General features: G+C 38.6%; 1 protein-coding gene across 4 annotated transcripts in view; it reads right to left on the reverse strand.

Annotated features, from left to right (window-relative positions):
* LOC127977820 (voltage-gated potassium channel subunit beta-1-like) overlaps positions 1-26,713 on the reverse strand; it is a 133,081-nt gene that overhangs the window by 2,562 nt on the left and 103,806 nt on the right. For all 4 annotated transcript variants that reach the window (XM_052582961.1, XM_052582958.1, XM_052582959.1 and 1 more), the window contains 8 exons: positions 18,624-18,668; positions 17,032-17,075; positions 10,914-11,000; positions 3,801-3,886; positions 1,400-1,520; positions 1,164-1,258; positions 943-1,063; positions 51-139 (listed from right to left, as the gene is read on the reverse strand). In XM_052582961.1, coding sequence (XP_052438921.1) covers positions 51-139; positions 943-1,063; positions 1,164-1,258; positions 1,400-1,520; positions 3,801-3,886; positions 10,914-11,000; positions 17,032-17,075; positions 18,624-18,668 — 688 coding nt within the window. The remainder of the gene's footprint in view (positions 1-50; positions 140-942; positions 1,064-1,163; positions 1,259-1,399; positions 1,521-3,800; positions 3,887-10,913; positions 11,001-17,031; positions 17,076-18,623; positions 18,669-26,713) is intronic.

Here is a 26,713-nt window from a genome sequence, read left to right on the forward strand (position 1 = left end):
GGAAACTCAGGAAATTAATAGATGCATTAAAAGTCGATTCATTTGCTTACCTGTATGGCTCCCAGGTTTTCAGTTAGCTGCTCTGCATTTGAGGTTCCTAGTAGTACCGAGCTCACTCCCTCATTCCGCAGACACCAGGCTGGGATGAAAAAGTGACAAAAGAACTCTTTAAAAAAATATTCTCGGCAGATTGCAATTTGTGGAGATTAGGTGGCAAAAAGGACCTAAAAGTGTCTGTATGCTTGTGTTTGGTTAGCCAGCATTAGCAGTAGCCTCTGCTGGTAGATACTGTTACTACACCATTATGTGGTCAAAAATCGAATTTCTTCATTGATGGGCATTCAAAAGTACTTGCTATGAATTCTGAGTATATAAACACTACCATTCAAAAGTTTGGGTTAGTACATTTTTTTTATTTTTTATTTTGGTCTACTATGCTTATCAGTACAATATGTTTTTTTTTTTTTTAAGCTGTATTACAATTTAAAATATTTTATATTCTTTTAATATATTTTAAAATGTAATTTATTCACATGATGACAAAGCTGAATTCTAAGCAGCCATTGCAGTCTTTAGTGTCACATGATCTTCTGAAATCATTCTAATATCCTGATTTGGTGATCAAGAAAATAACATTTCTTGATTTTCTTCATTTTGAAAGCAGCTGTGATGCTTATAGTGCTGATTTTTTTATAATGATTATTTGATTAATAAAAAATTCAACATTAATTTGAAACAGAAATCTTTTGTAACATTATAAATGTCTTTCCTGACACTTTTGAGTATTTTGATGTGTATATATATATATTTGTACACCCTCTTGCAAATTCTTGCAAACACCTCTTCAACAGTAATTTAAGAACAGGAATCAAAACCTGCATGAGCTCTGCTAGCTCAGAAGTCTAGACAACTCTGTAAAAGTGTCATTGGGAGAATTCTTACCTACGGCGAGCTGAGGCAAAGTGCAGCCCAGCTTCTCAGCTATATGACTGAGTTCTTTCAGCTTTGCCTGCTGCTTTCGTCCGTCCTCACTGACTATCTTGTCTTTAAGCCACTGGTATGACTTCAAGACAAAGAGAGAAGTAGTTAGTAGAGTTAGGTAGGGAGAAAATAACTATTTAATTTGAATTAAATTATGATTAAATTGGACTTTAACTTGGTACCTTCATAGCAGCCCTGGAGGATTCTGGGATACCGTTTTCATACTTTCCAGTGATGATCCCACAGGCCAAAGGAGACCATGTCATGGCGCCCACACCTACAGTCCCCAACAGAATCAAGGAAATATTTATGACCAAGATAAGCAGCTGCTGTATGCTCTCACTGATGAATTCTCTAAATTTGACAGTTTCATATTCACTGAGACTGAGTGAGTAAATGATGATTGATTGACACCTGCCTATCTTATGGTAGAGCTCAGGCAGCTGCACCTCGACCTTCTCCCTCTGGAAGAGATGATACTCCGCCTGCTCACACACTGGAGGAATCAGGTTAAACTGCCTCGCTACAGAATATGCTTCCTAGAAAGAGAAAATAACATTCACATTACACTTTCATATAAAAATATATGATTTACAGTGTATTTGAAATAGCTAGAATTTCATATGACCTTCCTGTGAAAAAAAAAAAAAAAAAAACAGCATATGCTGGTTAGGTATTTTTTGACGCTGGGATGCTGTTTTATGCTGGTCATGTGCTGGCAAAGAACCAGCATAAACCAGCAAAGGACCAGCTCAAACCAGCAAAGAACCAGCATAAACCAGCAAAGGACCAGCTCAAACCAGCAAAGGACCAGCTCAAACCAGCAAAGGACCAGCAAAGGACCAGCAAAGGACCAGCTCAAACCAGCAAAGAACCAGCATAAACCAGCAAAGGACCAGCATAAACCAGCATCCCAGCATCAAAACATACCTAACCAGCGTATGCTGTTTTTTTTTTTTTTGTTTTTTTTCAGCAGGGCTGCACATTCTTTCATAAATTGTCCAACGCTCCATCAGATCAGCAGATATTGCAGATATTACATTTGCTGGTTTTGTTTAAAATATTTACAGAAATGCTAGTTTTCTCAGCGTGAGCTTATGTTGGTTTCAAATACTTATTTCTATCCTTCAGTCTGAAAGGTCACTTTTTTTTATCATCGCTGATAGGTAGAAAGTGAACAATACAGTAAAACCACATTCAGGCAAGACTGAAAGGTTAAAATGTGTTTCATATACTCTAGGCTACTGTTCAATAATGTTGGTCTATACGATGCTTTCGAAAGAACTCATTGCTCAACAAAGCTGCATTTATTGAAAACTTTGTGACCAATCTTAAAAATTGGCTTGAATAAGCCTACCCTGAAAGTTTGAAGCAGTTGTAAAAGCTTGAAGTTTTACAGTTTAGATAGATTAGACAGAAGATTGAACACACTGCTAGCATGATTTAACATGTTGCTATCACGTTTTTGCATGATTAGCATGTTGTTAGCATGATTTTATCATGTTGTACTAGGATAGTTTTTAAGATTTGCTAGTGATAGACAGCCAACATTATAACTCTTATTATACAAAAATAATAATAAGTCTGTGAGACTTGCTGTAGTTTTTATCTTCCATTTAATGAAAATCATAAGTCCAATCAGCTAGAAAAGACATAGCAACCCAAGTCAGAGTAGTCTGAAAGTTTGACTAGAGTTTGGTGGTTGTGGCTTAAACTATTGGAGGAGATACAGTCCAAATTTAGTCTCAGAAGAAGAAGAAGAAGATTATTAAATAGCATTTAAAAAAACTGGCTTTCTCAGGCCAACTTAATAACTGTGATAGCAACTATAATAGTGTTGGCAAAGCTGAATTTCCTTCAGAAATCATTTTAATATACTGACAATGCTGAAAACAATTGTGATGTTCATATATATTATTATTTTTATTTTTTTTAAACTGTGATACTTTTTTTCATTATTTTTTGATGAACAGAAAATTCAGAACAGCATTTAATTGAAAAGGCCTATAATTTTCTTCACTGCCACTTTTGAGCAATTTCATGCATCCTTGATAAATAAAAGTATGAATTACTTAAATTACAAAATAAATAAATAAATAAAACATCAACAACAGAATAGAATAGAAATAGCCTTTTTTAATATAAGAATGCTGGAACTGTTTGCTTTTCTGTTGTCAGGTCTTTAGGTATGAACCTATAGAAACTGACATTTACTACACCCTGAAAAAATACTGCCTGTAATAAAAGTCACAGCTAGTCCTGGTCTCTCCTGTATACAGTCTATATTAATATCACATGGCTATTGACAACCCTACTGAATCCTTGATGTCATATGCATGCACAGAGCTAATTTCAGGCTGTGAACACAAGTTCCAGTCGTGGGGGTGTGTTTACGTGGGATGGATCTGGCATGACACCAGAACATAGTATTATCACAGTCACACAAATTGCAGGTCATCATTGTATGTCCTCTCTGTAAAAACCCTGATCAAGCCACCATTTATCACCCATGAATTAACAATGTCAGTGCTTAATTACAGCATATCAGTTTGGGCCAACTTGCTTTGTGCTACACTGCAATTACAGCAACAGTACTGAAAAACACTGACTTCAGTCCAAGGGCTAAAAATATGTGATGTGGCCAATATACACTATAGAAGAGCTGAGATACGAGAGGGTACTATGTTGTCCCTTCAAACATAGTTTGCTCCTGAGTTCAGTCCTACAGGAAGTCAATGATCAGGGATCAGAATGCTGTGCCCTCTAGGGGGATGTTGAATTTTATAATGACTAATGCTGTTTAGAAAAATGTTACTTACCATTATTTCCATAGCTGTCCATCGTGAGGTCCCCCAGTACATGGACATGCCTTGGTTTATCACGTAGGTCATGGCTCTGACGATCTCTAAGGAGACAAATATTCACAAATTCTGTTACCCTTGTGAAAAATAAATAATTTAATTCAATGTGTACCTGTAGTGTACTCCAAAGCTTAAAAGTATTAAAAAAAAAATCGTATTAATTTGCAACTTCAGTTGCATCTCCAAACATTTGAATATCGTAAAAAAAATAAAAAAATAATTGTAAATCTGTAACGTATTTCTAAAAGTGAAACTTTCATATAATCTAGATTCATTACATGTAAAGTAAAACATTGTAAAATGTTTTGCTGGGGCTCCTTTAGCACAAACTCCAGCATCAGTGAGCTGTGGCATGGACGCGATGAGCCTGTGGCACTGCTGAGGCACGATTGACCCTTCAGCTCATCTGTATTGTTGAATCAACTGTTTCTCATCTTTCTCTTGAAAATATTCCATTGATTTATATGGGGTTCAGGTCAGGCACATTGGGTGGTCAATCAAGCATGGTTATATCGTGGTCAGCAAACCACTTGGAAGTGGTTTTGACACTGTGGTCAGGTGCTGAATTCCTGCTGGAAAAGGAAATCAACATCTCCATAAAGCTTGTCAGCAGATGAAAGCACAAAGTGCTCCAAAATCTCCTGGTAGATGGCTGCATTTACTTTGGACTTAATAAAACACAATGGACAACCACCAGCAGACGTCACGGCACCCAAATCATCACTGACTGTGAGAACTTCACACTGTTCTTAAAGCAGCTTGGATTCTGTGCCTCTCTAGTCTTTCTCCAGACCTTGATGTCCAAATGAAATACTAAATTTACTTTTATCTGAAAAGAGTGTTTTGGAGCTGATCAACAATCCAGTTCTGACTCCAGCTTCAGTCCATTCCTTGTGAAGTGTTTGAATTGGCTTTACTTGAAAGTATTCTCAAGCTTGCTGTCGTTCCTGTTGCTTGTGCACCTTTTCCTTTCCAATTCTTTCCTTCCAGTCAACTTTGCATTTAATATGGCTTGATACAGCACTCTGTGAATAGCCACCCATTTCAGTAATGATCTTCTATGACTTACTCTCTTTGTGGAGGGTCTCAATGATTGTCTTGTCGACCATTGTCGGAACCAAGTCAGCAATCTTCCCCATTATTGTGATTTCAAAGAACAAGAGATACCTGGAATTTATATTGTAGGGATGGTCATTTAACGACACTCAAATGTAAATATTTTTTTAGATTTTGAGATACTGGATCATTGACTTTCGTGGGCTGTAAGCTCTAATCATCAAAAATGATTAAAAAAAGAGAGAAAAAATAACCTTTTGAAATGATTTACTTTACATGTACTGTAATGAATCTATGATATGTGAAATTTTAACTTTTGACCCGTATATGTGAAATAACTTTCATTAGAGTATTAGTAGAATATTATGTTAAGTTTAGGGTTAATAGAATAAGTTGACATACTTGCAAAGTTACTTAAAGTCAGTACAATGTCTGTGGGGGATCAAAAAATAGTAGACAGTCTAATACTTTAATGACTGCTACTTGCCATGTAGTTGCAAAGTTACTTGTGGTTAGTAGAACGGTTCACATTTAACAAAAACCTAAAAGAAATTAGAATATGGTGACACGCCAATTAGCTAATCAACTCAAAACACCTGCAAAGGTTTCCTGAGCCTTCAAAATGCTCTCTCAGTTCACTAGGATACACAATTATGGGGAAGACTGCTGATCTGGCAGTTATCCAGAAGGGTTAGCTACAAACATTCATTGCCAAAGAAGCTGACTGCACAGTGGTATACCCAAGCATGTTAACAGAAATTTGAGTGGAAGGAAAAAGATGCACAACCAACGGAAAGAACTGCAGCCTTATGAGGATTGTCAAGCAAAATTGATTCAAGAATTTGAATGAATTTACAAGGAATGCACTTGAGGCTGGGGTCAAGGCATCAAGAGCCACCACATACAGACTTGTCAAGGAATTTGGATACAGTTGTTGTATACCTCTTATTAAGACACTCCTGAATCACAGACAATGTCAAAGATGCCTTTCCTGGGCTAAGGAGAACTAAACTATTGCCCAGTGGTCCAAAGTCCTTTTTTTTTCAGATGAAAGCAAGTTTTGTATTTAATTTGGAAACCAAGGTCCTAGAGTCTGGAGGAAGGGTGGAGTCCAGTGTTAAGTTTCCATAGTCTGCGATGATTTGGGATGCAATGTCATCAGCTGGTTTTGGTCCATAGTGTTTTTTGAAAACCAGTCACTGCACCCATTTACTAAGAAATTTTGGAGCACTTCATGCTTCCATCTGCTGGCCAGCTTTTTGGAGATGCTGATTTCATTTTCCAGCAGGATTTGGCACCTGCCCACATTGCCAAAAGCACCAAAAGTTGGTTAAATAACCATGGTGTTGGTGTGCTTGACTGGCCAGAAAACTCACCAGACTCGAACCCCATAGAGAATCTATGGAGTATTGTCAAGAGGAAAATTGGAAACAAGAGACCAAAAAATGCAGATGTCAAAGAAACCTGGACTTCCATACAACCTCAGCAGTGCCACAAACTGATCACCTCCCTGCCACGCCAAATTGAGGCAGTAAATAAAGCAAAAGTAGCCCTTACCAAGTATCAAGTACATGTACAGTAAATTAACATACTTTCAAGAAGGCCAACAATTCACCAAAAAAAAAATATATATATTTTTATTGGTCTTATGAAGTATTCTAATTTGTTGGGATAGTGAATTGGTGGGTTTTTGTTTAATGTGAGACAAAATCATCAAAATTAAAAGAACCAAAGACTTAACATTCTAAATTATTGAGATGCACCTGTATAATCACACAAAGCGCTGCTTAAGTGAATAAAAGCACTCTAAATTTCAGTTAAATGCATTTAAGTTTAAACTATAATAATTCTTTATTTAATTGCAATTAATATGCAATTAATCACTAAATAATAACAAAGTGTTAGAAAACATAAGACCAATTTTCCGTTATCAATTAAATGTATTATTTTAAAATATATTATTTTCATTACGTTTTCATTTTTTATCTTGTTGTATTATAACGTGTACTTCCTTTTCACAAGGGCAGACTAGGACAGAATTACTACATTCTGTGCATTTCATTTTTTTTTTTTTTTAGTTATGTTGAAAAGCCAGAAAAAGTCAAAACAAATTAGGCAATTATTAAAATATGAGAAACTACAATAGTTCTGCTGGTCATCAAGGATAAATGTCAAATTTGGTGTAAACTATCTAAATTGTGTTATTGTCTAAAGTGGTGTGTGATTGGTGCTTCAACAACCTCGTCTTCACATATTTTGAAATATACATTGCATTGCATTGTGTTTTAGTGCTAAAGAAAATGTCTAAAAATGCCTCTAAATTTAAAGGTGTCATGAGTGATTTCTGAGAAACATTGTAGAAAGTGGATCATATCAAACTCCAAAACACACTTCTGTCCAATCCCCAGTAAGGATATTTGAGGGTTCTGAGCTACCAAGTCAGGGGTGTGAATCTTTGGGTAAAAGGCCTGTTTGTTTGCGATTTCAAATATCAACAGCGTTTCTCAAAACTCACTTACTGCACATTTTCTACTCATTTTTTTTATTTTCAGTTTATACAGGTGTGTGCTATATCTTCAGGTGGTGACTTAATCCTGTAATGTATAGTTTCATTCACTGTGTGCCTCATCTTGGGTGGATTACGTTCAGCATGATGCACTTTTATGTGTTTTCACATAATTCAATAAGTGCACTCATGAGGAAAAATGAATGATAAAGTGGAGTGTAACTTCATATTCCCTTTAGCTTTTACCCTTCATGCTGATAAAATTGTAATCAGGTAAGAAAAAAAGTGAATAGAGAATAATCAGGGGATTGCAGAACCACTGAGGAACTTTAATATGCACTGCACACAGTGAGGAGCGCTAAACTCTGGACACTTTATGCATCACTGCAGCAGAAAAGCACTGCATAGCGATCTGCTTGTCCATGCCTATGAGACAGACAGACAGCGAGAGAGAGGCATCCACACATCTGTTCAGTGTTAAAAGGTAAGAACCAGAGATGATTAAGGAGTCTAGGCTTGCGATTTTTGCAGCACTTTTAAAATAAAATGTGTGTTGATTTATAATAAAAGGTTAATACTTTATCACATTTGAAACCAACCTACCACCTTAATTTAAACCCTACCTAAACCCTAACCGTAACCCTAAACGACAGTGTTAGCAAAATCAAACATGATACAAATCTCTGAGCTCTGTTGAGTGTGACTCTTGTTTTACAAGTGCAATGCTGTACCAGGTGAGCTTATGAGTAGGTTTACTTTGTCAAAAAAGGAAGCTGTTATGTTTGCTTAAGTTTTTTATATATAAAACACTCCTGTCCCCCTCACTTCTAAAATGATGGCTACACCCCTGATATTTGTTAATGGATAGTCTGCCTCTGTAATAACTGGAAAATGATGCATGCCAAGTTAGAACATGAAGAGGTTAGTTTACACAACATTAAACACAAAGAACTGCAAATATTTAATTTCAAGTTCTACAGCTTCTTTCAGTGATTTTGTAGGATTTCTAATCAGGCACTGAATGAGCACTCTTTTAGCCAATGTAATTATTTAGGTTCTTATAGGCGGACTCAATGAGTGAACTGAACTGGTAGGGTTGCAATGAATTAACTTTCTGTTTGTAACAAATAAACATTCTTTGCTTGGGGAAGATGTAAAAACTGTAATGGGAAGTAAGATTTGTGTAGGTACTGTGTTAGATTCTCTGAGTCTGAGTGAGAAGTGATGGAGTGAAAGCTGAAAAGCTTGTTAAAGTAGAGAGGTCTGGAACAAATGGCTGAGTCAGTGTAACCTTGGCATCCAGCGCAGAGCTTTGAAATATTACTAAGCCCTGAATGCTACATAACAGAACAGCTCTAAGCGGTACACACATACCAGAGGGGCATACAGATCCCCCTTAACAAGAGAATATTGATTGAGCTCACAAAAAGAGATGGACTATGAAAATCTTTCTCTTTCGAAAATCTCCTTTTTGGCTCTACAAGGTGACAGGAGATTGGCTAAAGAGTGCAATCTTTGCAATTTACGGAGTTTAGGGCGGCCGCATATACATTATGATTTCTCAGGAACTTAATAGGATGGATAAATGAAAGAGAGCATCTGTTGTTACAACAGCTGGTAATTTCTTTATGAGTACTGAAGGTCAAAGAGACTGGCTCACTTCTCATTTGCTCTTCTGAGAATAAAACTCTCAATTTAAAAAACGGCATCAGCAGCAGATATTCATTTTAATTAACTACCCTCCCATTTTCTCCAAATTGCTCTTGATGCAGTTGTTTTTCTCTGTCTCCTCTTATTTTGTAACCGGTTTATATTGTTCAAGAGATTTTGCTATCTTGTGCTTTGTACCAAAAGCACATTATTAAACAGTAGATTAGATGTTCACGCTGACTGCACTTGAAGCTTTGGGCAGTCCAGAGCTTTAACAGCAGCGTGGTAGCCTGCTGGCTGCATTGTGTACTTTGGGTAGAAGTAAAAAGTCTGGTTATTCAGAATTATTACCGTGATGGCATCCTGGGGACTGCACTTTATCGTAACCCTGTTATCACGAATACATCTTTCAGAGGATTTAGACCTCAGATGGATGTGCCTGCAGGACACCAACCCTTTTAGTCTGACACACTCGTTCTTTTGTGCATGGCTTTTGATGCAGTATTGAGATCGCTAACTTCTCAGTACTTTCCAAAGAGTTTCCCAAAGTGCTCTCAAAGTCTTCACAATGTACCCCAAACAAATTCCATACACTATACCATTCAAAAGTTAATAGTCGTATTTATATGAGGAATACATTAAACTGATCAAAGGTGATACTGAAGACACTGAATTAATAATGCTACAAAAGATTTCTATTGCTAATAAAAGCAGCATAGAATTAGAATTAAATTTTAAAATATATATTGTAATAATACATATTTATACATACATATTTATGTACTTAATAAAAATATACTGCAATTGTACTTTTGGTATATTAAGTTAAATATTAAACTTGAAATATTTTTGGTATATTTTTGTACTTGTGCACTTCAGTAGTGCTGAAGTCCAACTGAAAATATACTGAAGTATAAATGATTGTGCTAAAGTGGCATTGATTCAACAAGGTGCTGAAAGCATTCTTTAGAAATGTTGGCCCATATTGATAGGATAGCATCTTGCAGTTGATGGAGATTTGTGGGATGCACATCCAGGGCACAAAGCTCTCGTTTCACCACATCCCAAAGATGCTCTATTGGGTTGAGATCTGGTGACTGTGGGGCCATTTTAGTACAGTGAACTCATTGTCATGTTCAAGAAACCAATTTGAAATGATTCGAGCTTTGTGACAAGGTGCATTATCCTGCTGGAAGTAGCCATCAGAGGATGGGTACATGGTGGTCATAAAGGGATGGACATGGTCAGAAACAATGCTCAGGTGGGCCGTGGCATTTAAATAATGCCCAGTTGGTACTAAGGGACCTAAAGTATGCCAAGAAAACATCCCCCACACCATTTCACTACCACAACTAGCCTGCACAGTGGTAACAAGGCATGATGGATCCATGTTTTCATTCTGTTTACGCCAAATTCTAACTCTACAATCTGAATGTCTCAACAGAAATCGAGACTCATCAGACCAAGCAACATTTGTCCAGTCTTCAACTGTCCAATTTTGGTGAGCTCGTGCAAACTGTAGCCTCTTTGTCCAATTTGTAGTGGAGATGAGTGGTACCCGGTGGGGTCTTCTGCTGTTGTAGCCCATCCTTCTCAAGGTTGTGTGTGTTGTAGCTTCACAAATGTGAACATTGTACACAAGTAACCTAGTACTCCTGATGAAGTTGAATTATAACTTTATATATATATATATATATATATATATATATATATATATATATATATATATATATATATATATATATATATATATATATATATCAGTAGTCTCAAGTGATATATCAGAAAATATGTTAATATATTTACTAAGGCAACCCCAACATTTTAAAACTTGCCCTTATTTTAATGACCAAACTTACCCTCCATCGGTGTGTTGCTATCAGGCCGGTTGGCGAAGACCACATCCACATATTCCAGCTGCATCCTCTGCAAGGAGCCCTTAAGACCTGAAAGCCAGATGTATATTGTGAGTCAGTCTGGGTATTGTTTGTCTCCCCTTTCAAAAAAAAAAAAAAAGAAGTCTGTTAGTTTTTATTCTCCAATGTAGCATTATAAGTTATAAAAGAGGGAAAGGCTAGTGCTAATTAAAAAGTTGCATGCTCTGACAGACAACAGTTTGTTGAGGACTCTTCATATCATGAAGAATGTCAAGCCCTCATGACATCAGGACAAACTTTCCCCACTTAATCAAGCTCCGCAGACGAGGGACACCCAGCTGTGTGAGTCTGGTGGACTCTGTAGTAATCAAGTGTGTCCTGTACAGGGCCCCAGGGCTCATTCATTCTGTGTGTCTCTGTCTTTAATTCGGCAGAGTGCTGGATAGATCGTCAAGCATAATGAAGTGTGTTTGGGACTGGATTCCCTCGTGTGTCCACCTCTAGAGGTTCACTCTGACAGGGTCAGCATCTTGAGGTCAGATGAGGCTTTACAGTCAAGAAATGATGGTGGTTGTCAGCAGTTTGAGACACACTGAGCCAAAGAGAGGTATGTGATTGCTCAATTATATAGTGCAAAGTAGCACAACAATGTCAGCATAACTGACAATATGCTGAAATGGTGCTCAAGATGTATTTTTGGTCAGTGCTGCTTTCATTTTTGGTGGAAACCGCAATACTTTTTTTCCCCCAGTATTATTTGATGGATATAAAGTTTAAACAGTATTTACCTGAAAAAAATCTTTAGAAATATTTTTCTTTAAATGAATCCTTAAAGAAATAAATTAATAATACCTTTAACATATATGTATTTATGTCCCCAAACTTTTGAGCTGTAGTTTAAATGCTCAAAGCAACTACTTTTTACATTTGCATCAATGACAAATAATAGTATCCAAGATAAAGAGTTGGAAAAAAAAAATTCACAGGGCAACATACACGATATATGTATATTTGTACAATATTTAACAATATGGGAAACAGACTGTGTGTCTAAGCCTACATTATGTCACAAATTCCCAGTCCATCCTTATCTGTATGGATATGTGTGTCTGCTTTGCAGCCTGACCAGACCAATGACTGAATCTAATCCAGTGATATAAATATAATATGGCTGGCTTGTTCACAGACATGCTTCAAATGCAGGGAACTGCAGGTGGGCGAGAGCCATGTGTATCCTGAGCTCTATGTTTGTAAAATAGGTGTCTGGCCCCAAACCTGCTGGCACTGAAGAAAAATAAGGGCCGGTGTGGAATGGCACAAACAACCAATCATTCATCTTCCCTGTAACCCTGAATATCTTGGCCAGGGGTGGGAATTATTTCCGTACTTTCACAGCAAATGCAACTCTGACCCTACTGAGAGCATCTACTGTAAGCATTAGAACATAACTAGTTTTTAAGCAAGCAGTTCACCCACACAAAAAGGGACTCATTATTTACTTAAAGGGTTAGTTCACCTAAAAATGTAAATTCTGTCATTATTTTCTCACCGTCGTGTCGTTCCAAACCTATAAGACCTTTGTTCATCTTCAGAAGATAATAAAGAATTAAAAATTACGATCTGAGAGCTCTCTCATAACTTAGAGAGTATTACTGAATTCAGTGATGAACTGCCTTTTACTGAAAATGTAATTTTCGAAAGCTACGAGAATACATTTTGTTTGCAAAGAAAACAACAACAATGACTTCATTCAACAATTAGTCTCCTCCGCGCCACCCTAGTGCCATTTTGGAGAGTATCACATACTCTCAGAAATAAAGGTACAAAAGCTGTCACTGGGGCACTACCTTCCAAAAGGTACGTTTGGTACCTTAAAGGTAAATTAGAAAAATTACAATTAAATTTATGCCTTTAGCAGACGTTTTTATCCAAAGCGACTTACAGTGCATTCAGGCTATCAATTTTTACCTATCGTGTTCCCGGGGAATCGAACCACATTGCTACAGGAACACTAAAGGTACTTAAAGTGTACATAGCTTTTGTACCTTTATTTCTCAGAGTGCATATGTATATGTGTATACAGAATTCCTGAAATAATTTGCAGATTTCCTCTCAGACCTTCTAGTTACAGTTGATAAGGCGCTAATCATGGGAGATTTTAATATTCACGTTGATAATGCAAATGATACATTAGGACTTGCGTTTACTGACCTAATAAACTCCTTTGGAGTCAAGCAAAATGTCACCGGGCCCACTCATCGTTTTAATCATACACTAGATTTAATTATATCGCATGGAATCGATCTTACTGCTATAGATATTGTACCTCAAAGTGATGATATTACAGACCATTTCCTTGTATCGTGCATGCTGTGTATAACTGATATTAACTATATGTCGCAGCGTTACCGTCTGGGCAGAACTATTGTTCCAGCCACCAAAGAAAGATTCGCAAATAACCTGCCTGATCTATCTCAACTGCTAATTGTACCCAAAAATACACACGAATTAGACGAAATTACTGACAACATGGGCACTATTTTCTCTAATACATTAGAAGCTGTTGCCCCAATCAAATTGAAAAAAGTTAGAGAAAAACGTACTGTACCATGGTATAACAGTAATACTCACTCTCTCAAGAAATTAACTCGTAGTCTTGAACGCAAATGGAGAAAAACTAACTTAGAAGTTTTTAGAATTGCATGGAAAAACAGTATGTCCAGCTATAGACAGGCTCTAAAAACTGCTAGGGCAGAGCATATACACAAACTCATTGAAAATAACCAAAACAATCCTAGGTTTTTATTTAGCACAGTGGCTAAGTTAACAAATTACCAGATGCCACCTGATTCAAATATTCCACCAACGTTAAATAGTAATGACTTTATGAATTTCTTCACTGATAAAATAGATAACATTAGAAATACAATAGCGAATGTAGATTCTACAGCGTCTAACACTTCAGTTTCATCCATCGCACCCAAAGATAAACTGCTGCGCTTTACAACCATAGGACAGGAAGAGTTAAATAAACTTATCACTGTATCTAAACCAACAACATGTTTATTAGATCCTGTACCCTCAAAATTACTGAAAGAGCTGTTACCTGTAGCAGAAGAAACGCTTCTCAATATCATAAACTCGTCGTTAACTTTAGGACACGTCCCAAAACCATTCAAGCTGGCGGTTATCAAGCCTCTTATTAAGAAACCAAAACTAGATCCTAGTGTACTGGCAAATTATAGGCCTATTTCAAATCTTCCATTTATGTCTAAAATTTTAGAGAAAGTTGTGTCTGCTCAATTGAGCACCTTCCTGCATAACAATGATATGTATGAAGAATTTCAGTCAGGTTTTAGGCCCCACCATAGCACAGAAACTGCACTTGTTAAAATTACAAATGACCTGCTCCTTGCGTCAGACCAAGGCTGCATCTCATTTCTAGTCTTACTTGATCTTAGTGCTGCGTTCGACACCATAGATCATGACATACTCATAGATCGATTACAAAACTATACAGGTATTCAAGGGCAGGCTCTAAGATGGTTTAGATCCTACCTGTCCGATCGCTACCATTTTGTTTACTTAAATGGGGAGTCATCTCATTTATCATCAGTAAAATATGGAGTGCCACAAGGATCCGTCCTAGGTCCCCTTCTATTTTCAATATATATGTTGCCCCTTGGTAATATTATTAGAAAATATGGAATTAGCTTCCACTGTTATGCTGATGATACTCAGCTATATATCTCAACGAGACCAGATGAAACTTCCCAATTATCTAAGCTAACAGAGTGTGTTAAAAATGTAAAAGATTGGATGACACACAATTTTCTCCAATTAAATTCGGATAAGACAGAGATACTAATTATTGGACCAAAAAACACTACACAGAATCTTGTAGATTACAATCTGCAACTAGACGGATGTACTGTTACTTCCTCTACAGTCAGAAATCTGGGTGTTATATTAGACAGCAATTTGTCTTTTGAAAATCATATTTCCAATGTTACAAAAACTGCATTCTTCCTTCTTAGAAACATTGCCAAGCTACGAAACATGTTATCTGTTTCTGATGCAGAAAAGCTAGTTCATGCATTCATGACCTCTAGACTGGACTATTGTAATGCACTTCTAGGTGGTTGTCCTGCTTCTTCAATAAACAAGCTACAGGTCGTCCAAAATGCAGCAGCTAGAGTCCTTATGAGGTCAAGAAAATATGATCATATTACCCCAATTTTACAGTCTCTGCACTGGCTACCTATTAAGTTCCGTATCAGTTACAAATTATCATTACTTACCTATAAGGCCCTAAATGGTTTAGCTCCAGCGTACCTAACTAGCCTTCTACCACGTTACAATCCATCACGCACCCTAAGGTCACAAAACGCTGGACTTTTGGTCGTTCCTAGGATAGCAAAGTCCACTAAAGGAGGTAGAGCTTTCTCACATTTGGCTCCCAAACTCTGGAATAGCCTTCCTGATAATGTTCGGGGTTCAGACACACTCTCTCTGTTTAAATCTAGATTAAAAACACATCTCTTTCGCCAAGCATTCGAATAATGTTTCTTTTTAATTGTGAGTGTAGTTGCATCTGTTCAAAGTTGCATTTTTATTCATTAGCTTGGGTTAAACTAATTTTACTTTGTTGGATCAGCAGCTATGCTAATGATGTCTGTATTTTGTTTCTATGTTTCGCCACGGGATGTAGATTTAAACAAGCTCCAGTCTGGATCCAGAACACCTGAGAAGAGATGATGCTGACCCTCAGAGGACCCCAGATGATGCTAACCTTGAATCAACAAACAGAACTAACAATTATTGCTAAATGTGTGATTGAATCATATAATAACTTAATAATATTGATAGTTCATCGTCTAGCTGACTACGTCTTGTATTATTATTTTTTTTTTTTCTAAAATCCTGTCAAATGTGCACAAACTACTAGCTACTACTAAATATTGTAGAAACATAATTTTCTGTAAAGTTGCTTTGTAACGATTTATTTTGTAAAAAGCGCTATACAAATAAACTTGAATTGAATTGAATATGTAAACAACTTATGCAACCCATGTACGTGGATACGTTATGTTCAGATCAAAATGTAAACAATGTTAGCAATGTCTCCACGTACGTGCATTGCATATGTGTTTACATATGTGATACTCTCCAAAATGGCGCCAGGGTGATGCTGAGGAGACAAATCATTGAATAAAGTCATTATTTTTGTTCTACGTTGTTCTATACGTGATCGTGTTAGGATCCTTGCTGTCTACGGGAGGGCCAGAGGAGTCTAAGAATTCATCAAAAATATCTTAATTTGTGTTCCGAAGATGAACAAAGGTCTTAAAGGTTCGGAACAACACGAGGATGAGTAATTAATGACAGAATTTACTTTTTTGGGTGAAGTATCCCTTTAATTTTCATTATGCTTTTAAAAAGTTTCCTCCTACATCTTATAGGTTGAACCATTGTTTTGATGTAAGCAAGGCATGCTGAAATGTAACATTACAATCCAAGGTGCCTGTTGGAGTCAGATGAAATCCAGTCAGGGGAAAATTATGAATTTTTGGCTTGATTCTGTGCATTGTGTGTTCAGTTACTGATGTTGTTCAGAAAGTCATTTCTATCTACATTGTCTTAAGTCCTTCTAACTGTTATTTCTGCCTGCCACACACGTTTGTTTTTGTGAAAAGTGGGGACATCCCATAGGTTTAATGTTTTTTATACTGTACAAACTGTAATTCTATGGCCCTACACCAGCCCTACACCTAACCCTAACCCTTACAGGAAACTTTGTGCATTTTTACATTCTCAAAAAAACGAATTCTGTATGGTTTATAAGTGTTTTGAAAAATGGGAACATGGGTTATGTCTTCATAAGTTACCCTCTCCTTGTAATACCTGTGTCATATCCATGTCATTATACAGAGTTGTGTCCTGATATGTCACAAAAACAAGAGCAAACACTCTCTCTCTCTCTCTCTCTCTCTCTCTCTCTCTCTCTCTCTGTCTCTCTCTCACACACGCACACACACGCACACACACAAGCTGTGATCCCAGATTGAGAGTATTTAAAAAGGGAATGTGTGCATTTCACCTTCAATAATGTGTTTCCTAGAAAGGCCTCGTTCTGTCTCGGCTCTGTGGCGAAAAAGAGACACACAAAGAGACATATGTACGTCAGAAAGCAAAATTTCAGACAGAGCCAAGTTCAGTCTAACATATGAGACATGTCCTCCTTCTGCCAGAGTTTCTTGCTCATCTTTTTTCTCTTTCAAACTGGCCCTTTTGCATGTTCATTTTTTAACTTCAAATAAAATCCTGGCATATTGAAATTCTGATTAGTATTCATGAGAGAGGATTTGTGGGTAAATGGGACAGGCCTTTTCTTAAGTCTTATCAAGCTTCACAGCAGCACTTTTGCTCACTTACTTCCAGAATACTTACAAATACAGAAAATGCATGCTCAGCGCTTAACCTAAACATAGGTTTGTAACTGCATTCATGAAATGTGTAAATCCACAGATGTCTGTGTTAAATGTGCTGACCTTTTGAATGTGCAACAGAGTGAGAGTTATAAAATTAAATTTGTCATGTGTAGCAAATTAGCTAAAAAGTGAAATGTATATAAATAATTAATTACAACTATTTATATCAACTGTAGCAGAATTAAATTGCCATCAACTAATCTGTTCGTCAAGCGAACATTCAGTGTAAGTTCATATCATCTCTAAGAAAGGATATTTTTGTGGCCACAGAAAATATCTTTCCTACAGTATTAATGCTTTAGAGCAGTGGTTCTCAACTCCAGTCCTCGGGACCCACTGCTCTAACACATTTTGTATTTCTCTCTTATCTGACACATTCAGTTCACTTCATGGAGTCTATCCTAACGAGCTGATGATCTGAATCAGGTGTGTTAAATAAGGGAGACATGCACAATATGCAGAGCAGTGGGTCCCGAGGACTGGAGTTGAGAACCACTGCATTAGAGCATATAGCTAGATCAGAAGTGATGCCTTTTAAGTTCTGTGGAGGTCACACCTCTCGAGGGTCAACGAGCCAGTGGTGACTTGCACTTATGCAAGGAAAGTTTATGACAATTTGTCTTAGAGCATGGCATTTTGCATGTGTAATGTGATTGGTTTTTGATGAAAAAACGATTAAAAATTATGTAAAAAAAACACTAATATGTTTCATGAGTATCAACATATAATACAAACTCTCATTTAGATAATAAGAAGACAAATTCAAAAAGACCAAACATGATATAGGTGAGGTTATATTAACTAGTGATCTATCATAACACATGCATAAAACAGTACAAGAAAAGTAATGGTATGAACAATGTCCTGAGGGTATGTGTGCTCATTCACGGAAAGGTTTTTCTAAGAATTAATTAGAGAAGAGACCATTTTTATGGGCATTATGTGTCTTTCCTAAGGGGAAATGGAGTGAGGGTTGGTCTTTGGTTGACATGGAACCAGAGGCCTGTTCTGCCTTTTTGCGGCATTAGTTGCATTTCGGCGGAAGGCTCCACAGACCCTCATAGTTGCCTTGTTGGTAGGGTGAGGGAGTGTTACGGATTATTTGTTATATATAACGAATAGTTGTGTTTCTGATTGGTCCAAACGCTATACACATGACATGACATGACATCCACAATGAACAAAAGGAAAGTTTACTCGCCTTCCACCCCAGTAGAGCTTTGTGGTAATAACCAGACTGGATCGCCTTGAAAAAAGATAGGAGTAGAGAGCGAAAAGTGCATTAGAATTTGCACATACAAGTTTCATATTAAATCAAGGAAAAAGTTCACTTAGGTGCAGTTATAAACTATTTATTTATTTATTTATTTTTTGGGGTGTAGTCAAGCTACAGTTTTTGGAATTCTGAAAAAAAAAAAAAAAAAATCTACACAACTGTTTTCAACATTGATCATAATGAGAAATGTTTCTTGATCACCAAATCGGCACATTAGAATGATTTTTGAAGGATCATGACACTGAGTACTGGAATAATCAGCTTTGAATTACAGAATTGAAGACTTTTAAGTATATACTTTAAGTATTTTTAAAGACTTTTTTAGGACCTGCAAAAAACAAAACAAAACAAAAAAAACATATGAGCGGGGTAGGGAAATGTCTATGTCTATTTTTAAGAAAATGATTATATTAATTTATTATTATACATTATTATATTAATTAAATAACATAAATACATTTTACTGTTTAGATTTTTATAGTGCATTATCTTCTTATCGATCCACCAGTTCACATCTAAAGCTATGTGCGTTTGCAAAATATGGGTTGATTTTCACATTGGTCTGAACAAAAACTACAGGTTTGTTGAAAATGCACATTCATTCTCTGCCCGCAGGTAACGTTTTAGGAACAGCAGAAATATAACTGTTTCCCCAGTAATGGCACATTAAGCTATAACACAGTTCTGGTCTTTCCATGCCCAAAATTTAAGACCCCTTGAAATCATAATTAACACATTCTTCTACAATTTAAGACTTTTTTTATGGCCTTGAATTTGATACAACTACATTTAATACTTTTTAGCTGGAATCCTGAATTACCTGTACAAGAATAAACTGCATTTTAAAATATAATTAAAATAAAAAAAAGAGTTATAACAATAGTTTTTTTTTCACTATTGTTTTGATAAATGCATAAAAGAAAATGCAATGCAGTTTCGGTGTTAACCCTAATTAAATCTAACAGGAAGCACTGACATAAAAATGAGTGATAATGATTTCATTTTATCAATGTAATTCTTTCCAATATATTCTGCAATTTTATAATAGTTTGCAGCTTTTATTACTTGATTTGTGCCCCCCCAAAAAAAAAAGTCTATGAGAGGTTGTGTACATTGCAGTTGGATTTTTGCAGTCTTAAAGTAACTGACAAAAATAAATAAATAATAATAATAAAAAATATTACCAATTAAATTTTATTCAGACAAAGTCAGACGGATATCGAATGGCTTCTGTTTATGTTGACCAGTTAATTTCTTGTTCATTGGTCTCATGACTTCATCAAACAGGAAGCAGACTGTTGAGGCAGAACTGCAGAGATAGTGATGCTATTGCTCAGTGATGATACATGTGTCACCTTTGCCTGTAGCTGTTTTGGCAGTAATCTGCAGTTCTCTCAGAGTCGCTCTCATCTGCATTGTAAATGGGTGTAAATGAGCTTTCACTAGTGTGAACTCTTGCTGTGTCCTACATTCTCTAAATTTTAGCCTTACAAAAGAATTAAGATTTTAAACAAGAAAGCTTGGATTGTGAAATTGAAGAGATATATTAGGGCAGATGTCATATTATAAGTGAATTCAATGGCTTTGTGTTTCACACCCATTTGTCACTGTGTAGCAAACGAGCAGCTGGTGTAAAAACACATGAACTTACCATCATCTCCACAGAGGGAATGAGTTGGTGAAAAAGATGATGAAAGGAAAGAGAATGGAAAAAAAAAAAAAAGCCGGTGGAGAAAAACTGAGTTATAGAGGAAATGGGGAAAGGGACAGGAATTAGAATATTGGAGAGAGAGAGATAGAAAGAATGAACTGAGAAGATATAAAAGATTGAAAAGGAAAATAAACTGATGAAAGAAGAAGAGAGGGAAAAATAGTCCCCCAGCATACCGTCTCTACTCTGTTCATTAAAACTGTGGATCTCAGGGGTCACTTCACCTTTAATGGAAATCCATCAAACATTTACAGAAGAGATCCTTCCAGACAAGCTCTTGAATTTTGATTGGGGTTTATGGGATATTCATGTATGTTCTCTGCAGTGGGATGAGCCAATCTGTCAGCATAACAGCATGATCTGTAATATAGATCTAGGATATGAAAAGATTGTAAAGCTTATAAAGATGGTCAGATTAAATTAGTTTGGGGACAGAGTGCATCTGAACTCTTCAACTCAATCTGAGGAGATATGTATCAAAGAAAAAGCAAGAGGGAGGTAAAAAGACAGAGAAAGAGTCCATGGCAATCTTTGGAATAGTGTTCTACCAGAATTCATTGTACATAGAAATTGCACATCTCTATTCAGATAAAAGATTTGTGCTACATGTACACTATAAATTAAATTTTGGGGTCAAAAACCCAAATTGAAACACTAGGCATCAACATATGACACAACAATCAGAACCTCATTCAGGTTTGAAACAATGGATCCAGAGAGATGTGAAGGAAGAGGTCGAGGACACCGGAGAGGAGGAGAAGGAGGAGGAGGAGGAGGAGGAGAAGAAGGAGTAGGGAGTGGAGGAAGAAATGAAGGAAGAGCAAGAGTATGATGTGGACAACAACAAACACTATAACATTACTGGTTCCCTTTCAAGAGAACTTCGAACTGCCTCCTCTAGGGGTCGCTATGGGGGAAAACCTCGTCGGGACCAGTGTCTGAAGCATACATTGAAAAAACACCAACGAGTTGGCCGGCGACAGCAACTGACATCACAACCGGCATGACTATAAACAGGCACCGGTTTCATTGAAGAGTGCATCTGAAAGAACTGGAAAGAGCGATCTTTCTCTGTCTATCATGGCGACTATTAGCAAGTGTTTAGACAATGTGTGCATCCGTGTTGGCGTTATTTGACACCTGATGACACACAGAATCTTTGTGTCATTTGTTTGGGTGAAGTGCACGCGTTATCCTTCTGACCATAGCCCTCCAGCTCAGGTGAGCCTTCCATTTCTTCCTGATCTCCATACAGAGATCGAAAAAGAAATGAAAGAGGCCATTTTCTTCTCGCATCCATCGTTTCAGCATAAGAACTGTGCCGACATTGAGGCAATGCACAAAAACGGCTATGAGATGATGCCCCCTGTAGAAAGAGCTTTCTTTCTGCAGGGAAGACATCCTCTCTTAATCTCCCTCCTTGCCATCTAAGCCCCTTCAAGAAATATATCTGGCTTAAATGGCAAGGCATGTGCAGCACAATGGTGGTGCTTCAAGCATATCAGACTGATCTGCTAATAGACCTGGATAGAGGCGAGGGCCTTTTTTTTTGATCAGGTATCCAAGATGCGCTGCACCACAGATCTCTCTACAGGCTACCAAGCAGGCCGCCTCCGCCATGGTAGCGGAGAGACATCTGTGGATGAACCTGGCAGACATCGGGAAGAAAATAAAGAAATGCGAGCAGCTACTGTCAGGTCATCTGGTTGGAATGAGAAGTAGAGTTGGGTGTTATTAAATTCTGAATGACAGATCCTAATGATGTCATGTAGATGGAGAAGAAATGTGGTATAAGTACTGAGCCTTGAGGAACCCCAGTAGCAAGTTGTTGTTACTTAAAAACATCAACCCTCCAAGACACGCTGAAGAATCTATCGGAGAGGTAGGACTGCAAACACAGGAGTGTGGTTCGATAGATGCCCAACTTTCTGAGTGTGGACAGGATAATCTGGTTATTACCAGTGTCAAATGCAGCAGACAGGTCCAGTAAGATGAGTACTGAGGATTTTGAAGGTGATCTTGCCAGTCGATTGGCTTCAGTAACCGAGAGCAGGGCAGTCTCAGTTGAGTGGCCACTTTTGAAGCCAGATTGGTTGTGCTCCAGGAGGTTGTTCTGTACGAGGGACATAGAGAGCTGGTTGAACAAAGCTTGCTCAAGTGTCTTTGCAATGAATGGAAGAAGGGTTTTGTAGTTTGTAAGTTTTCTAGAAGAGCTGGACTTAGAGATGGTTTCTTAAGCAGTGGGCTTACCCGAGCCTGCTTAAATGCTGAGGGAAATGTTCCAGAGTCAAGAGAGGAGTTGGTAATGTCCATCTCTGAGAGTGGAGAGGAGGAGGAAAGAGAGTGTGCATTGTGAAGTTATCCTCAGTCTGCGGTGCAGAGAATTTGGTAACTGATGGTTCTTGTCTTATTTGTGAAGAAAACTGCAAAGTCGTCAGCTGTAAGAGTTGATGGAGGAGGAGGTGGAGGCGGATTAAGAAGAGAAGAGAAAGTTTTGAAGACTGTCCGAGTTTCACAACAGTTGTTCATTTTGTTGTGGTAGTAGGATGTTTTAGCAGTGAAGACATTTGCAGCTCTGAGTTTAGAGCGATTTTCACGGAGAACCTTGGACAGCCAGGGGGCAGATGGGGTGGTGCGTGCTGGTCTAGACGACAGTGGGCAAAAGTTGTCCAAGCAAGAGGTTAGAGTGGAGCAAAGAGTGGTCCGTAGCATTGGTCATGTCCAGAGCTGAAAACTGAGAGAGTGAAGGAGGTGAAGATGAAACCACAGAAGATAGGCGAGATGGAGAAAGTTAGCATAGGTTCCTCTCAAAAGGTGACCTGCGTTGGAGTATGTGCCACTTCAGGAGTATGTGCCAGGTTAGCAGTAATGAGGAAATGGTCTCAGGTGTGCAGTGGAGCAACTGAAGAGTTTCCACTGAGCAACAGCACGTGTAGATGAGGTCCAGTTGGTTGCCAGATTTGTGAGTCGCTGTAGTAGACACTCGCTTGAGATCAAATGAGGCGAGCAGAGTGTTGAAGTCAGCAGCTTGGGGTTTATCTAGTTGGATGTTGAAGTCCCTAAGCAGAGGAGGAGGAGTACTATCTTCAGGAAAGTTTGCTAGCAGCACATCCAACTCCAAAAAGTTTCCCAGCTGACCTGGGGGATGATAAATGACCACAAAGTGGATTTTAACAGGGTGAGTTACAGTAATGGCATGTGATTCAAATGAACCGTTACCTGTAGGTGATGGTTGAAGATCAAATTTTCATTATTTTGATATAAGGAGACCAGTACCTCCACCCCTCCAAGTCATTCGAAGAGTGTGGGAACAAGTGAAATTAGTGGAGAGGGCTGTGAGAGTGGCAGTGTCTTCAGATTTGATCCAAGTCTCAGTCAGTGTCATGAGGCTGAGACCTGAATGAGTAGCAATAGAAGAAATGAAGTCTGCTTTGTTAACAGCAGACTGGCAGTTCCAGAGACCAACTGGAATAGAGAGCATAGTAGTAAAGGTCAGAGGAACAGGCCTTAGATTTGCCAGATAGGCCTTCCTTCGATGTACATTGATATTTGATATTTACATTTACATTTATCTGACGCTTTTATACAAAGCAACTTACAATTGTTATATATTTCAGAGGTCGCACGCCTCTGGAGCAACTAGGGGTTAAGTGTCTTGCTCAGGGACACGTTGATGTCTCACAGTGGATTTGAAACCTGGTCTCTCACACTAAAGGCATGTGTGTTATCCACTGCGCTAACACCACCCCAACATTGCATGCTCTCCGAGTGTTAGTAGTGATAGTAGAGATCTGAATGCACATAGTTACTACAAGTGACCTAAATAAGTACTTTGAGAACAAGCTGTACAAAAAGTAAAAAAAGGGGAGAAAGCTACTCAAGTGCCCTGTTGGTGTCTTTGCTCGTTGGAGTCGCACAGGTAGAGTCGATTGTCTTTACACTCATCGCGCTTCACACAAGGGCTACCGCTTTTATATTTACCTGAGATTGAAGTCAGTTGGCCACGCCTCACTATTTAGCAGACCAAAACTGGGCAGTCCCGCGATAGGCAAATGCAAAATCAAGCACCACTTCAGCACGTATTTATCAGTGTAAGACACACAGTAATTAAACCAAACTTTCCTAGAAACAATGATCATACAGTAGTCTGTATGATCAAGTCGTGGCCTAATGGTTAGAGGGTTGGACTCCCAATCGAAGGGTTGTGAGTTCTAGTCTCGGGCTGGACGGAATTGTGGGTGGGGGGAGTGCATGTACAGTTCTCTCTCCACCTTCAATACCATGACTTAGGTGCCCTTGAGCAAGGCATCGAACCCCCAACTGCTCCCCGGGCGCCGCAGCATAAATGGCTGCCCACTGCTCCGGGTGTGTACTCACAGTGTGTGTGTGTGTGTTCACTGCTCTGTGTGTGTGCATTTCGGATGGGTTAAATGCAGAGCACAAATTCTGAGTATGGGTCACCATACTTGGCTGAATGTCACTTCACTTTTCACTAATGAGAAAACGAGGCAAAACATTTACAAACTGCTGTCCTTATCTGTTGCTTGACTATTTGGCTGGAGAAGGGCTTGCAAAACATACTAAATACTTAAGTACTTTCACTGGATTTGGCCACGCCTCACTATTTAGCAGACTGAAACTGGGCAGTCCCGCGATAGCCAAACACAAAACCAAGTGCCACTTCAGCACGTATTTAACAGACTAAGACACACATAAATTAAACCAAACTTTCCTAGCAAAAACTGTTGTTGCTTCAAAATCATGCTAAAATTTGGGTGTTTAAGAAATGCTGCATTTTTTATTATTTATCAATTTTGAAAACAGTTTGATATTTAACAGCTTAATATGTGATATATTTTATTCAGTATTCTTTGAACAAAATCCAGTTCAAAACAACGTACTCCGTTACGAACGTAACCTTGGTTCCCTGAGATACGGAACGAGTACTGCATATGGGGGAAAAGCTCCTTTTTTCCTCGATACTGAAGCCTTTTTTCAATAACGCAGTGCAACTGCACTGCCATTGGTTTAATCTGTAAACCTTTTTAAACAGCGCTTAAGACAGCGCTGCGTAGCTGCGCGAGCCTGTGGTGATGCAGCGCGCCAAAGCCCGCAAAAATGGGCAGGGCGAATGGCTATATAAGCAGGCAATTGCCAGAGGAAATCAGGTCATACGCCTGAAGCGATGACACTGAACCCGCAGCCTCGTGGCACGGCATATAACGCAGGTAGGGAACGACAAGACTTATCTTGAACACCCTGGGGTCCAGAGGATAAATGAGAGGGCCGGAGCCATCGAACCCTTGACGCTACACTGCTAAGAGGGAGCTAGCTCCCTGGATGTGGTATGATGATGGAGTCTGCTAGAGGCCGTCGTATCAAACCGAAAGAACCAGAGCATGCAAGGTTGGGATATCCAGGTTATAGAATCTGACAAAAGTGTACGGCGAGGACCAGCTGGCCGCCTCACAGATTTCCTTGATAGAGACACCACTAGACCAGGCCCATGAAGAGGCCATCCCTCTAGTAGACTGGGCTCTTACTCTTATGGGGCACTCAAGGCCCATAGAGGAGTAACATAGAGCGATAGTTTCAACTATCCAACGCGAGAGGCGTTGCTTTGAGACCGAAGACCTCTTGGTGCGGCCACCAAAGCAGACAAAAAGCTGGTCCGATTGCCTGAACGGCTGTGACTGCTCAATGTATATCCTCAAAGCCCTCACTGGGCAGAGTAACTGAGCTCTCGCTCACCTGACAATGGAGGCAGAGCTGAGAGGGAAATTACCTGTGCTCTGAATGGCGTCGAGAGCACTTTAGGTACGTAGCCATGCCTGGGTTTTAAACTGACCTTAGAGTCATTGGGCCCAAACTCAAGGCATGCAGGGCTCACCGAGAGGGCCTGTAAATCGCCAACACGCTTGACCAATGCTAGAGCAAGTAGCAGAGCGGTTTTGAGCGTTAGGGGCCGAAGGTCAGCTGACCGCAGCGGTTCAAAGGGAGGTCCTTTGAGTGCTCCAAGGACCGTGTGAAGGTCCCAAGTGGGAACGGTGAGAGGACGTGGGGGCTTCAATCGCCTAGCACCTCTCAAGAAACGCACAATGAGGCTGTTTCGACCTACTGACTGTCCAGCAATAGGAGCATGAAATGCTGCGCTGGCTGCTACGTAAACCTTGAGCGTGGAAGGGGTGAGACCCTTTTCTAGACGCTCTTGGAGAAATGACAGTATCGGAGATACATCACACTCAACAGAGTCTTTGTTTTGTGCTAAGCACCAGTCAACGAAGACTGACCATTTCTGGGCGTA

Source organism: Carassius gibelio, chromosome B18 (genome assembly GCF_023724105.1).
Source record: "Carassius gibelio isolate Cgi1373 ecotype wild population from Czech Republic chromosome B18, carGib1.2-hapl.c, whole genome shotgun sequence".
Classification (NCBI taxonomy): Eukaryota; Metazoa; Chordata; class Actinopteri; order Cypriniformes; family Cyprinidae; genus Carassius; species Carassius gibelio.